At 39.5% G+C, this 13,285-nt stretch overlaps 1 protein-coding gene across 1 annotated transcript in view; it reads left to right on the top strand.

The window, feature by feature from the left end:
* The first annotated feature begins 472 nt into the window (after positions 1-472).
* JAM3 (junctional adhesion molecule 3) overlaps positions 473-13,285 on the top strand; it is a 90,171-nt gene continuing 77,358 nt past the window's right edge. Inside the window, exon 1 of the mRNA XM_080817830.1 lies at positions 473-611. Coding sequence (XP_080673956.1) covers positions 536-611 — 76 coding nt within the window. The 5' untranslated portion in view covers positions 473-535. The remainder of the gene's footprint in view (positions 612-13,285) is intronic.

Here is a 13,285-nt window from a genome sequence, read left to right as displayed (position 1 = left end):
ACTACCTAATGTATGTCTTGCTTTGTGGGGTTTTGTTTGTTTGTTTGTTTTGTTTTTGTTTTTTGGTCTTGCTTACGTTTTAAATAGATTTCAGTGCTTTTTCCTTCCATCACATTTGGAATCAGGGTTTCAAAAGAGGTTCAGGCAATAATGCTTCAAAGACAATTAGATTGTACCCTTATTTGTGAGGAAACACTTCATTTCCAAGTTTTAATTGAGTGTTTCTTCTCTGATCTGTAGTGCCAGATTCGTTTTATAGCTATGGAAAATTTACCCTGCCTCAATCTCGAACAAGCTTCTTTACCTCTTCCCATCGGATTCTTTGAATGAGACCGCATGGGCGCGGGTCCAGAGCATCCCTGCATCCATAGCAACCATATTTCAGCTTCCTTTGTCACCATGGTGACGGCTGTGCCAGGCCAGGAGGTCGCTATGGTAACTAGGGGCGGGTAGCAGGGGCCCCGGCAGGCAGGGCGCATGCGCGCGGGGAAGCCTAGCTGCGCCGCCAGGCTGCGGCCCCTCAGCTCCCCTCGTCATGGCGCTGAGGCGGCGGCCGGCGGTCCGGCTCTGCGCCCGGCTGCCCGACTTCTTCCTAGTACTGCTTTTCAAGGGTGAGTGTGCGTGTTTCTGTCCCTGGGAGGGGAGGATCTGGGGCGGATGGGAGTTGAGCGAGCCCGGAGCGGCTGGAGTCGGTCCAGCCGGGAATAGCGGTCCCGGCTCCGGGAAGGCGGGGGACTCGGCCGGAGGAGCGGCGCGCACCCGGGTCCCGGCGGGAAGGGGTGGATGCGGGCCCTCCAGGCGGGATCTCAGGCGGGTGGGCGCGGGGCTGCGAAGGGCCCGTGCGAAGCCCGGGTAGCTCGCTCCGGGCGGTGGGCCGGTCCCCGGGCGGAGGGCACAGCTCTCTGGAAAGGAGGTGGCAGCTTTAGGCGTGGGCTCGGAACTTAGGAGAAGACACTGCGGAGCGAGCGCCTTGCCCAGAAGTGGATAGTGAGGGGCCTCCCGAAGTACCAGCGAGGCACGGCTCCGAGGCCTGTCTGTCTTCTTGGTCAGAGCCTTCTGGGGATCTGCTGTTCATTTCTCTCTTGCTGTAAACAAAGGAACTGATTGGGCAAACCCAGCTTTACTTCGGGGGAAATAAAGTGGCACAGATCTCAAGTATCCCTTTTGTCTCCAGCCTGGCCTAGGAGACCCCGCAGACCCTTAACCTGAAATAGCATCTGGGCCATTTTGATGAGGTCACACTGATAAACTTGGGAGTCTTGGCTTTTCCACTGTCCGGAATTCTCTTAGATATGTGTGTCCCAGGACAGTCGGACAGAATGAAGTAGATTGTATTTCGTGGAAATGAACTGTATACTGGGCACTTCGAAATCTTTATCTAATTTAGTGCTTACAAGAACTGTGTGAGTTGGATTTTATTAACCCATTTTCAGGTAAGAGAACTACGAACCAAGTCAAATCTCCTTTCCAAGACAGTGTTCTGAGTGAGTCATAAACTCACGTTTCCATAAAGCACTACCACACTTCTGTGGTGGGCATCCACAGGCAACCAGATCCGTAGCACTATCTGCAGGCCTTTTCAGTTCTTAGGTCATTTTATTGTTTGAATTTCTGTTGTCATCCCATGATGTTTTCCAAAATATACAAATTAAAGTACGAAGTGACTGGGAGTGGGGGTGGACAGACTAGGAAGACAAAGCACTCCTGTGTTTGGTGCTCATTCTTGGGGAATGTTCCTAATGGTGGTAGATAAAAGTGAGGGTCCTAGAAGCTGTGTAAACAGGATTCTATGATGAGGGATCAGTTTCAGGGTATAGATTTTGTCCATATACTTTGCCTGAGAGTGATTTCCAATAACATGTGGCTGGGAGATATAAATGATCAAAGGCTAGCCAGGGGACAAGGGTGTCAGGAATGTCCAGCTCCCAGCTTTGTTGGTCACACTGACACTGTCCTATTCACAGACTGGAACAACTCCCTATTGTTGAAAAGTTCTGTTCACATGAAAGTTTGCAGTTTTTATTGCAGACACATTTGGCAATTTAGTTTAGGAATGAATTTCAACTTGGTGGCTTGTTAATAAAACTAGAAGATGCTAAGGACCTCACATATCCTTAGCTTTATTTTGCTCTCCTGGAGGTGCAGGTTTTGTGACTTTATTGATATTAAGGGCTGGGATTTACCGGCAGAACATAGGAAGAAGAGTAGGATTTTGCAAAGTAGGGCTGATGACAATCACTTTGAGGGGATGCAGCTCTCTCTCTCTCTCTCTTTTTTTTTCTTTTTTTTTTTAGTACGGAGCTGTTTTTCCTGTTATTTTGTATGTACTGTAAACATACTGTGATACCTTGAAACTTTATTCTTTCACAGGTCATGACAGCTGTCTTTTTTATTTTTATGGTTATTCTTTTCAATTACTATTATTTTTCAGCATTGTCATTTGAAAAAAATTTGTTCCCGATATAATATATTTTTTAATGGCCTTTGCCAGGCTTTGTTATAACAGTTTAATATGTATTCACTTGAGGTTGATAACAACTCTCAGAGGTTTTTACTATTATTTTGCCCATTTTGTGGATGAAGAAACAAGTACAGAGAGATTCAGTAACTTGCTCAGGGTGATAAGCCCATGTGTTTTAAATTTAGAAATGTTGAACTATTTTTGTTACTCTAATTTCTGGTTACTTGTATTGCATTTGACAGTGGATTTCTTGTTATGCACTAGTTTAACAGTTTATCAAATGTTCAAAGCTATGTGGTTTGTATATATAAAATATCTTTTGTTGTATTGGTGACAGATGCAATTCAACCTTACTAATGTTATACCACATGTCTTTTTTTGTGTGATTATATAGTAATTACTTTTTGGTTTCCAAATCTTTTGACATCCTAGAGAGAAGGGCTTCATTTAGAATTAAAACAGTAACAGTTCATATTCTTGGGATTAGACATCTTGTGTGCTGAAGTTTAGCAAAATCTGAAAATTGAAACTTCCAGGAAATATTCCAGGAAATTGAAAAATATTCTGAAACATTTTTTAGAATGATGTATTTTATATTTTTTTAATTCTTTTTAAATTATTTGGCAGATATAATTACTATCGGACGTGTGTGTGTATGTGTGTGTGTGTTCAGAAAAACAAAGAACACCTGCCCTGTAGCATGCAGTTTCTCAAATCAGCTGTTCATTCCCAAATGACTTGTTGATAGGCATTTCTTTTTGAGTGCTTCAGGCTGCCGAGACTGAATGGATAGCTATTAGAGATACTTAATCATAAGTAATTGCAGTATTACATCCAGATAAAATTATCCTATACCCAGCCCCTAAGGTATATATAACTTGCTCTTAAGGAAACCCAGTAGGCTAGGCTTAAAACAGTTTCTTTGAAAGAAACCAGATTTGTAATTAAGCACACTTTCTGACATGGACATATAATGTAACTGAAGGAGAGATGGATTTAGTATATCCAGCTAGCAGCTGTTAGAGATGTGATATTAGCAGACCACTTCTCCATAAATTCTTTGAATTTTTTCAAAGCACAAGTGGGGTAAAAGAAAAGAAAATATGTGTGTGAATGAAGTTAGGATGTTGAATAAGACACTATTCATGAAGCTGGATTCTCTTTTTTAAGTTAGGTTAAAATCAGGTGGTATGAGTGTGATGGTGTTAGGGTTGAATACAGATTTAACCATATATGCAAATAGCTTCACTGGAGTATAAAGAAATCCTGAAAGAAAGTTTTGGTAAGCACATTCTTTTACACCTAGTTTAGCAAGGACAGTATCCACTATGGTACTGTATGTGGAGATCTAAAGCCTTAATTTGCTGCCCCTTTGCCACTTGTGAAATACAGAAAGCTTCCTGAGAATTAGACTTTGTTTCTGATTTAAAGGAATGCTGTAGTATTTTGTGTTGGTGTATTTTCTTTGTTTTTAGGTAGAATCTACTATGTGTTATATATTATATTTCCCATGAATAGTTGGTGTATATTCAACAGGGGTTTCAATGTTGATTGTGTAGAAACCTGAAACTGTTTAATAAATTAAGATTATAATACAAACATTTTTTCTTATGTTATCTTTCATTTTCACAGAATCCCAAAGCTTCTGTGGTTCAGCCTTCTCTCTGTAAACTATTACCAGAGTCACATTCTGCTATATTCATGCTGCTCCTCTGCCTAACCTAACCTCAGCTCACAGTGACCTTTCCTATTTCCATATAAGCATAGCTCTTAGTTTGTAGTTCAGTTTAGTACAACAGTCATTTACTGAGTATTTGTTATATGCCAGGTACTGTTCTTCATGCTAAGGGTGCAGACTTGAATGAAGTATCCCCTGCTCCTGAAGAACCAGGACAGTTGTATACTGGGTTTCAGTTATTGGGTATAAATACATTTTATCTTCTCAATGGCATTAAAAATTCATTGGAAACAGAGGCTGAATTTAATTTCTTTTGTATCTTTCCAGATATGACTATAGTAAATATTCTCTTTGTCACTTGCATGTCAGTTAATTGTCTTAAAAACTTCCTGTGTGTCTAGGCGTTTTTCATGTATCTTAGCTCTAGTGGCCCCAGGAACTTTGGAAATTCTCAGTTTTTACTAAAGTACTTTCTGTGAAAGAAAGCAAGTGGTATTTCTTGGTTTAATTAAAAATCTTTACCATCTATGCAGTTATACAAGGTTCAGAAAAAGAAAGTGGGGAAATGCTTATGGTATAACTTAAGTGACACAAGCTGCAGATGCGACGAGCATATACTATATGATTACAGTTAGGCAAAACTTGCAAAACTAATCATATGCTTAGGGGGCAGAAAACCCTGAAATATAATGAACCAAAATTTTGGGAGTTGCTGTTTTTGAGTGTTTTCTACTCTTCTCTTTTTCTGGCCGATTCTTTTGTCTTTTTTCCAAGTTTTCTTTAATGAGAATTTTTTAATATAATGGAAAAAATTGCATTTTGTTTTGGCCTCTAATAGATAAAGTAGTGGAATTTTTAATTTGACACTAGTAAAGATTTTCTTTTAAAATGGAAAAACTGTTTAGTTCAATGTGATAGCATGTTGCCTGTGCTTCTTAATTAATGTCAGCCACAGAGAATAAAGGAGGGGCTGACTAGATTAGTTGCTTGATCATTCATTGTTTGTGACTCATTTGAGAGATTTGCTGTCAGTGGCTTTTGGGTTGGGGAGCCAGCTGTGGCATCCTCAGCAAATGGATAACTGGAAAACTGAAAGAAAGCTGATGAGAAAATCTGCCCCCCCCCCCTTTGTTTTGAACAAACAAACAGAATAAGCTGAGCAGTTGCTGTGGTCTGGTTTGCCTGTTCAAAGTCAGCCAACATTTATTGAATACCACCTTTGTGCCAGCTGGGCAACTCCTGGAGGGCTGTTTTCTTTGTCTTGGGTGAGAGGAACACCAGGTCAAATTGACTTCCTTGGAAAATAGACTCTGAAAGATGTTTCCTGAAGTAAGCTGTCGGCTCATGTACCCTTATCACTTCTTCCAGCCCACCATGGACTTCCTTGTTTGATGTCTTTCTCTAAGGAAAAATACATAATGTCTTTAGAATGAGGTGCAGCTGTCTGGAGGGTTACAAAGAATGCACAAATCCTAAGACAGCTGCCTTTTGGAGGGGGCATGTTTTTGCTCTAAAGTAGCTCTGTCAGGGTGCTAGAACTTAACCAGCCAATCCATATTTATTTGGCAGTCTTAGTTTTCATGGCTGTAAAGCTTTCCATGAGCAAAACAGGGAAATCTAAGGAGAATACCTCTCCAGATGAAAAGAAACATACAGTTTAGATAGTGAACAGAGTAGCATCTTGGGAAATATTTTATTTTTTTTAAAGATTTTATTTATTTATTTGACACAGAGAGAGAGATCACAAGTAGGCAGAGAGGCAGGCAGAGGGGGAGCGGGAAGCAGGCTCCCGCTGAGCGGAGAGCCCCATGCGGGGATCGATCCCAGGACCCTGAGATCATGACCTGAGCTGAAGGCAGAGACCTAACCCACTGAGCCACCCAGGCACGCCTTGGAAAATATTTTAATGTGTTCACTTAGAAGCAAGAGCACTTACTTGTGCTTGGTTATTAGGGGAGAATTTCAAGAAGGAGCTGGACTTTCAGGGATAATTTTGATTAACCTAGTGCAGATTTGGGGGAATGGAGGTGTTGAGGGCCAGTGAAGTGAATATTATGAGCAAAGGCATGGAGTTGGGAATGCATATGTTATATTTTAGGACCTATGAGTTATAATGAGAAAAAATACCACCTACCACTTATTGAAAACTGTGTGCCAGGTGCTGTGCTGATAGCTTTACCTGGGCTATTTTAATTGATCTCAGAAATCAGTTTTTATTGGTTTCATTTTGCAGATGATGAATCTGAAGTTTAGGCAGGTTAATTGTCAGCTTAGGGTTACACTTAGTAAATTGAGGAGCCAGATCATCCATTGTAAAAAACCCTGGAGAGTAATTAGATTGTAAAGTGCTTTCAATGCCAGGCTAAGAAATTTGGACCTGATTATGTAGGTTCTAGAAATTCATGTGGCAATTTGAAGCAGGAAAGTGATAAGATCAAAATGATTTTGGAAGTATTAGTCTGATACTAAGAAGATTGGAAAGGGAGGGTTGGTTAGGAAGTTCAAAATCATTTCCTTCAGGGTAGGTCTCTTGATCTTCAATTCACTTTTTTTTTTTTAAGATTTTATTTATTTATTTGACAGACAGAGATCACAAGTAGGCAGAGAGGCAGGTAGAGAGAGACGGAGAAGCAGGCTTCCCCCTGAGCAGAGAGCCCGATGTGGGGCTCGATTCCAGGACCCTGGGATCCTGACCTGAATGGAGGGCAGAAGCTTTAACCCACTGAGCCACCTAGGTGCCCCTTCAATTCGCTTTGATGTGTATCTAAAAATATATTTATTTTGTTCTTGAAATATAGATTTGCTTGATGTGGATTTGCTTGGTTAACAGTTATTTTGTCTTGGAGGCTGGAATACGTAACACAGATGCTTTCTGGTTTCCATTATTATTATTGTGAAGTCTGCGGTTAGTCATATCCTTAGCCTTCTCTGTGTTGGCCCTCTTCTGTCCAGCTACTTTAAAGATCTTTTCTTTGTCTTTGGTATTCTGCAGTGTTACTACAATGTGTCTAGGATGTGTTTCTTTTTAGTTATTTTCCTTGTTAATTTGTTATACTTTGTGTATCTATGACTTTATATCTTTCCTGAGAATTCTCAGGTATTATCTGTTCAAATACTGTCTACCATCTGGTTCCTTAATTGTTTCCTTCTGAGACTCCTGTTTGATATGTATTCAGTCATTCTCTCTTCTAAGACTGTTAACCTTTCCGTCATAATTTCGTATTCTTCCCTCTGTGCTATTCTGGGTTATTTACTTAGCTTTGCTTTACAGCTCTTTCTTTTTTCAGCTGTGTCTAATCCGTTATTTAACCAGTACATAAAGGTTGTTTTTTTTTTTTCCTTCCCCCAATTTTATTGCTCATTTCTGAAATTTTACTTCGTTCTTTTTATAATTTGAACGCTTTTCCTTGCTCATTTTTTTAAAAGTCCCTTCAAAAAAAATTTCATGCATCGTTGTTTTATGTTCTTTATCTGATACTTCAAACATCTGGCATTCTTGGATATCTAAATCTAATGTTTGTTGTTTCTCATGATTCTTACAGTGATTTGTTTGTTTGGTTTTTTTTTACTCATAAGTTGCCATTTGACTGATTGTAATTAGTTCAGGGTCTGACCTGAAGATGCTTTTTGTGAGAGTATGCTTCCACCAGCCAGTGGCCACCTGGGATGGTGTTACTCCTTTGAGAGTCCCTGGGATTATTGGAAAATTTCAGGCTCAGTTTTTCTGCCTTCCTGCTGGCTCAAGGGCACAGTCTCCCCACTGAAGTGTTAAAAATGAACATTTGCTCTCAGAGTCACATCTCTACCCATCTTTCTGGTTTCAGCCCATAGCAATTTTATTTGCCCTTTTAAAGATCTTCCCACTTTGTGGGAGCCCAGAGATGTATTAAAAACTATGGTTTACAGGGGTGCCTGGGTGACTTAGTTGGTTAAGTGTCTGCCTTTGGCTCAGGTCATGATCTCAGGGTCCTGGGTTTGGGCTCTCTGCTTAGTGGAGAGTCTTTTCCCTCTTCCTCTGCCTGCTGCTCCCCCTGCTTATGTTCTCTCTCTCCCTCTTTATCTCTGTCAAATAAATTAAATATTAAAAAAAAAAAACAAGCAAACCAAAACCCCCCTATAGTTTACATAGGACCTTGTTGCAGTGAAAAGGCCTTTGGATTAGATACTTTGGAGTATCTAATGTACAATGGATTAGATACTCCAAAGTATCTAATCCTTTGGAGTATCTAATCCATTGTACTGCTGGGAAAAGGAATCTCAGCTTTTACTTAACCTATTTCCCCTTTTAATTAATTTTAAGAGTCACATGTTTTTCCTTAGTTTTTTTTTAATTTTCTTTAAAGATTTATTTGTTAGAGACAGAGAGAGCACACACACTTGCATGAATGGGAGGGGTAGGGAAAGAAGGAGAGAGAATCTCAAGCAGACTCCACACTGAGCTTGGAGGCTGATGCAGGGCTTTATCTCACGACCCTGAGGTCATGACTTGAGCCAAAACCAAGAGTCAGATGCTTAACCATCTGCACCATCAGGAACCCCTCACATAACCTTTTTTTTTTTTTTAAAGATTTTATTTATTTATTTGATAGAGATTACAAGTAGTCAGAGAGGCAGGCAGAGAGAGAGGAGGAAGCAAGCTCCCCACTGAGCAGAGAGCCCAATGTGGGGCTTGATCCCAGGACGCTGAGACCATGACCTGAGATACCTATCTATCTATCTATCTCCCCCCATTTATTTTAAAGAGTGAGAGAGTGTGTGTAAGTGAGGGGAGGGGAAGAGGGACAGAATCTTCAAGCAGACTCCCCATTGAGAGTGGAGCTTGGTGCCAGGCTTGATCCCACTACCCATGAGATCATGACCTGAGCTGAACCAAAAGTGGGATGCTTAACCAACTGAGCCACCAGGCACCCCTAGGGGTATATTATTTTAAAGATATACAGAATTGTACAACTATAATCTCTATCCTTAGATTCTCTGAGAAGCAACCATCTATCATTTAAGATAAAGCAACTTAAAATTTGGAGAATTATAGCTGTTCTGCACTAAACAGGCAACTGGTGAAGGTGACGACATTCAGAGGCAAAATATAAAAGTAAACTTGAGCTTTATAGCTGAAATCTGAATCTGAGATTCAGATTCCTACAGAATAAAATGTTGGTTCTCTGAAAGTCTCAGCCCATGTACTGTGAGGAAGAAAACCACCCACTGCATCTTGGGAAGGCTCCATTGTTTGTAGCCTTTCAGATACTTTTCTGGGTGAAGGAAGGAGCACAGCATCGTGGGTGTTAGGCATTCTGGATTCATTTCCCAGCATTGCATGTGATTCATTTTTGGACCTTGCGGAGATAATACTGGTTTTAATCCAAATCATTTGAAAGTAATTTAAACACCATCCCTTTCACACTACAGCAAAACATCCACATTTCATTCCCCTTATTAGATGACTCACTTTAGCTATATAAGTTTCACATCCAAAGAAGTGATTTTATGGGAATTTAAGAGAATTTTAAACTGATTAGTTGAATTAGTTTATTTTTTAATTGAAAGTATATTAGAAGGTTTTGAAAACCTAGTTTTTAGAAACCTCTTTTTCTTCTGAAAGTTAGGAAGTGTATTAGGGCCAGGTGAACTTTGTTTGATCTCTAAGAGGTTGGGAGCATTCATATTTCAGAGCCTCAGCGTTTTTTGTTTTGTTTTGTTTTGTTTTAAGACTGCTACAGCCTTACTACATCCAGTGTTTTAAGAGTTTCTGTGTGTGTTTACCCCGAATTAAAAACTGAGAACTATTTGGTTGGGTTGCTGTTCTTAATTCAGTATGATTTCTTTGTATCAGATATGAAGTCTCACTCTGACCATAAGTCTACTGGTAATAAAGAATAGGTTTAGAACTTTAGGTGTGAATCTTTAGAGCACTGGTTCAGTAGGAACAAATATTGAAGTATCTTTAATTTACCAGACAATTGTTTCATACCCTTAGGGTACATTGATAAAATACCTTCTGTTATGAACACTTTATAGGAACTAATGAAAGCTGTAGACAGACTCTTTCCTCCGAAGAGTATTCTTAAGTACATTATAAATCTTTTATATACTATTTTTTGGGGGCTTGCAGCCCCCAGAAAATTATTCATGCACCTTAGGTTGAGAAGCCTGCTCTAGGGCTCAGGATGGGGGACAAATCCTTAGAATGAATGTTTTTTGAAATAGATGCTGACTGCAAGTAGAGTTCAGGAGGATCACAAAAATATTATTTTATTCTTGTTATTCTTGTTATTTCTTCTTTCCCTTAATTCTGTTATAGCCTAACTTTTCTGTTAGACTATGTATGGATAATGACTGTAAGTGTCAAACATCTGGTTATGGGCAACTAGGTGGCTCAGTTAAGCATCTGCTTTTAGTTCAGGTCATGATCCCAGCGTCCTGCGACTGAGTCCCACATTGGGCTCCCTGCTCAGCAGGGAATCTGCTTCTACTTCTTCCTCTGTGCCTCCCCCGCTTGTGCTCACTCACTCTCTCTCGCTTTCTCACTTTCTTAAATAATAAAATCTTTTAAAAAAAACCCATATGGTCATATTCTTTATGTATTTTCAATTTAAATTGCTTTGTAGATAAGTCAGAGAATGAAGACTTTGATATAAATGGAAAATAAAATATACATGTAACTTTCAAAATGCTTAATTCTATAATTTTCACAGTGTTTTATCATGTTAGCACAGCTTTAGGAGGTGTGCAGGGTTAAGCCAATGAAAAACAATATGAAATGTCGAGATGAAATTATTGCTGGAATTCCTCTTCCATCTACCTCTGGTGTCTGTCTATAGCAACTCCCTCTCTGTGTCTCTCTTTTCCTCCCTGGCTCACTCTCTCTTTCTCTTTCTTAGTCATTAGTGATGAGAGAAGAATCCCAAAGACATTTAGTAACATTGGATTAGGAATTTGGACTTAATTGAAGCCAGAACAAATATTTTCTCCTCCTAGTACCCTGTGGCTAATATCCCACATGCTGTTTGCAAATTATAGCAAAGTATTCCTTCTCAGAGTGAGATCAGGGTCAGGTAACTTTTTTCAGAAGGAGTGTGTTTTTGTGTTCTGTTCTCTCCAACTCACAGATTTTACTTTCCGTTCTCTTCTTGTCGAGTACATTTTCTACATGTAGGGTAAATAAAATCTGTTAAAACTTTGGTTGCTTTTGTTCTTATATCTGAGGAGTCCTTTTAGCTCATATTTTTTTAAAGTCACTTTTAATGAAACCTCGAGGAAGAAAATTTAATTGGAATTTAGAGGCTCCAGTTTTAAGCCTCATAACTTACCTATAGCCCGATGTTAATGTGATGTGCTTGGTTGTAAAACCTTAGTTTCCTATGGAAATCACTGCTTTCCCTTCAAAAGGAAAACACTAGACTTGGGTTTCCTGATAACAGGTGAAGCAGTTCTTTGAATGTCCACATCCACCTTTTCCATTGAAGAGTTGGATTTTAGAGATATATTGCTTTCTTCTTTTTTCTTTTATAAGATTATGGCTATATAATAGAGGAAAAATTGATGATGAGACTTACTTTATTCCTTTTTTATTGGGAATCATGATTTGGAGCATGGTCTTTGGCTCTGTAGAATTGTTTTATCATTGTCTTCTGAGTAACCCTTGTTTTTCCATTTCTGTTTTCTTATCATGGCCCATTTACCCCCAACTATAGAGCATACTCTTTCCTTCATTGCTACTCATTCCCTAGTATCCAGCTTAGTGTACTTCTCTGTAAAGTCTTGTTTAGAGCTCTAACCTGTAGTGATCTCATCCTCTTCTGAATTCCTATTTATTTGAAAGAGCACAAACTAGACCAAGATTTGGATCTCAACTCTGCTATATTACTTGCCAGTAATTTCCTGTTCTATAAGAGTAGTGATAATTTGTAAATTTGTAGGATTGTCTTGCAAACCAGTGACTATATATAAAGCTCCTATCAGAGTATCTAAATGGTAACAAATATAACACTAATTAAGGTAGTAAAATTAAAATTAATTACATGATTCATATAAGTGCTCAGCAGAGGGCGTGGCATAATAATAAGCTCATAGTGTTATGTTTGTTTTTTGTTTTGGGGGTTTTGTTTTTTGGTCAACAAGTAGTAAAGATTTACTTTATTTTTTTTATTTTTTTTATTTTTTTAAAGATTTTATTTACTTATTTGACAGGCAGAGATCATAAGTAGACAGAGAGGCAGGCAGAGAGAGAGGAGGAAGCGGGCTCCCTGCTGAGCAGAGAGCCCAATGCGGGACTCGATCCCAGGACCCTGAGAACATGACCTGAGCCGAAGGCAGTGGCTTAACCCACTGAGCCACCCAGGCGCCCCAAGATTTACTTTATTATTAACTGTTGTTGCTACTACTTCTATTACTACTTATCACCTGACTGCAATTCATTTGATCCTTAATTATTGAGAGGCAAATTTAAAATGAAGTTTATCAGGCTTGGGCTTTTGGACTCCTCACTTACAGAGGGATCCCTTTCAGGGCCCTGGATTTCATACTAGCAGTGTGTCCTCAGATTTGCATAAGTTAGATGCCTTAGCCATAATCAGTTAAGACTGTTCTTTTCTTCCACTCTGCCTTCCCCTCTGTCATACTCTTCCTCATGTTGAGTACCGTGGTAATGGTCATAGGCATTTTTCCCAGCTAACAGGAGTTGAGTTGGGAACACATTCAGTTCTGGTTTTAGTGGAATTGTTTATGTGGTCCACAGTCACTGTTATGTACAGTTGTTATTGCTAACCATCTCAGTGTAGGCATGGTTTCCAGGAATATTCTACCATGTTGCTTGACTTACTAGGATTGTGATAAGAAGTTGTAGAGCCCACTGAGAATGCCAATTTTAAGTCCTCATAATGCTGCTGTAGTGAGTATGTGGTTGAAAAAGCAGGTAATGAGTTTTCTCATGGTCAAAGAGTATTTAAGATTTTTCACTGTAAAAGAAAACCTGAAATATCCTGAAGTCTTAGAGCTTAAATGTGAAAGAAACTATATAGTATGTTATTATTTGTTTTTAAACAGAGAGGGGCACCTGGGTGGCTCATTTGGTTAAGTGTCTGCCTTTGGCTCAGGTCATGATCCCAGTGTCCTGGAATTGAGCCGGGCTCCTTGCTGTCAGGCTC

Source organism: Martes martes, assembly GCF_963455335.1.
Source record: "Martes martes genome assembly, chromosome: 10".
Taxonomy (NCBI): domain Eukaryota; kingdom Metazoa; phylum Chordata; class Mammalia; order Carnivora; family Mustelidae; genus Martes; species Martes martes.
The sequence above is the reverse complement of the archived record's forward strand: the minus strand, read 5'-3'. Positions and strand labels throughout refer to the sequence as shown.